Source organism: Pundamilia nyererei, unplaced genomic scaffold (genome assembly GCF_000239375.1).
Source record: "Pundamilia nyererei isolate P.nyererei 1_Seehausen unplaced genomic scaffold, PunNye1.0 scaffold00033, whole genome shotgun sequence".
Lineage (NCBI taxonomy): Eukaryota > Metazoa > Chordata > Actinopteri > Cichliformes > Cichlidae > Pundamilia > Pundamilia nyererei.
Genome location: NW_005187434.1, coordinates 1,262,549 through 1,263,768, shown reverse-complemented (window position 1 = coordinate 1,263,768; position 1,220 = coordinate 1,262,549). Strand labels below are relative to the sequence as shown.

The 1,220-nt window shown below is 38.2% G+C and overlaps 1 protein-coding gene across 1 annotated transcript in view; it reads left to right on the top strand.

Moving 5' to 3' along the window:
- Positions 1-1,176, top strand: part of LOC102210319 (glycerol-3-phosphate acyltransferase 4) — a 12,082-nt gene extending 10,906 nt beyond the window's left edge. Inside the window, exon 12 of the mRNA XM_013909908.1 lies at positions 367-1,176. Within this exon, the coding sequence (XP_013765362.1) occupies positions 367-450 (84 nt within the window). The 3' untranslated portion in view covers positions 451-1,176. The remainder of the gene's footprint in view (positions 1-366) is intronic.
- The last annotated feature ends 44 nt before the right edge of the window (positions 1,177-1,220 follow it).

Here is a 1,220-nt window from a genome sequence, read left to right as displayed (position 1 = left end):
AAGTCTTTGAGAATTAAAACAAGATTCAGAAATGTTGCTAACTCTCTTATTTAAGATCGACTGAAATGAAACATAAATCTGTCCGGTGACCTGACCAATCAAAATCTATTCATTCATTCATCATATACATAGTCTTAAAGAGCTAAAAAGAGCAACCATCAGCACATAACTCAAAAACCAGCATCCTCCATGGTATGTGGTGCATTAGTGCATATTGCATGAGCATGTGCTGCATGGCATTGCTACAGATGCTGCCACCCAGATCTCCTTCAGTATGACAAAATGATAAGATTTTAGGAGAAAAGCTGTTCATTGTTTATGACTGCTTGCTTACCAGAACTTTATTCATGTTTGTCCTCCCAACAGGAGGGAGAGGATGCAGTACAGTTCGCAAATCGTGTTAAAGCAGCCATAGCCAGGCAAGGAGGACTTGTCGATCTCTTATGGTAAGATAACACTCTTTCATTTTCACATACACATTCAATGAAGGACAAGGCAGAAAAACGTGTGACTATTCATACCAGACACTGGATCATAGAAAAGCACAAGTGTAACCAAAAGCAATAGCAAAACCTTACAAAATAAAAGTTTTTTTTCTGTCAGTCACATACACAATCATTGCTCCAGCTTGTTGGAGCTGTTAACCAAATCCATCCATAATTATGTTACATGTACTATAGTCCCACACAGATCATTTTAAATGTCTAAAAATAGACTGGATTTTCTTTACTGTTTCAACTGCATCCATTAGTTTCCATGAAATGCATTGAGCAAATTGATGCAACCTAATAACACTGCTTTCCTTTCTTTTTATGAGCTATGAACTACTGAAATTTCCTTTAGTTACTACAGCTTTGTAGGGTGCCATCTGAATTACAGCTTATCTGCTTGTTACATGATGATGTCCCTCCTGCTTCCTTGTCCTCCTGTGGCGTTTGTTTAGACTCTTGTCTTTTTAATGTACTGGGATACTTTTTTTTTTTTAGTTAACATAAACAAGCCCCTAAGAATAATCCATGGTCGTTGTCAGTTTGTCTGGCTTTTTATTAGCACTGGTTATGTGCAGCACGCCTTTAAGCTCAGTTTGTATCTACTGTATCTACAGCCCATGGGCTCACGGCTTGCCAGACACCAAATATTTTAACGCATCAGAAAAGAATCACTCTCAGGCTGACTAAGATTTCAGTGGGGACCTGAAGCCTAGAATCAGAAATTTTTCC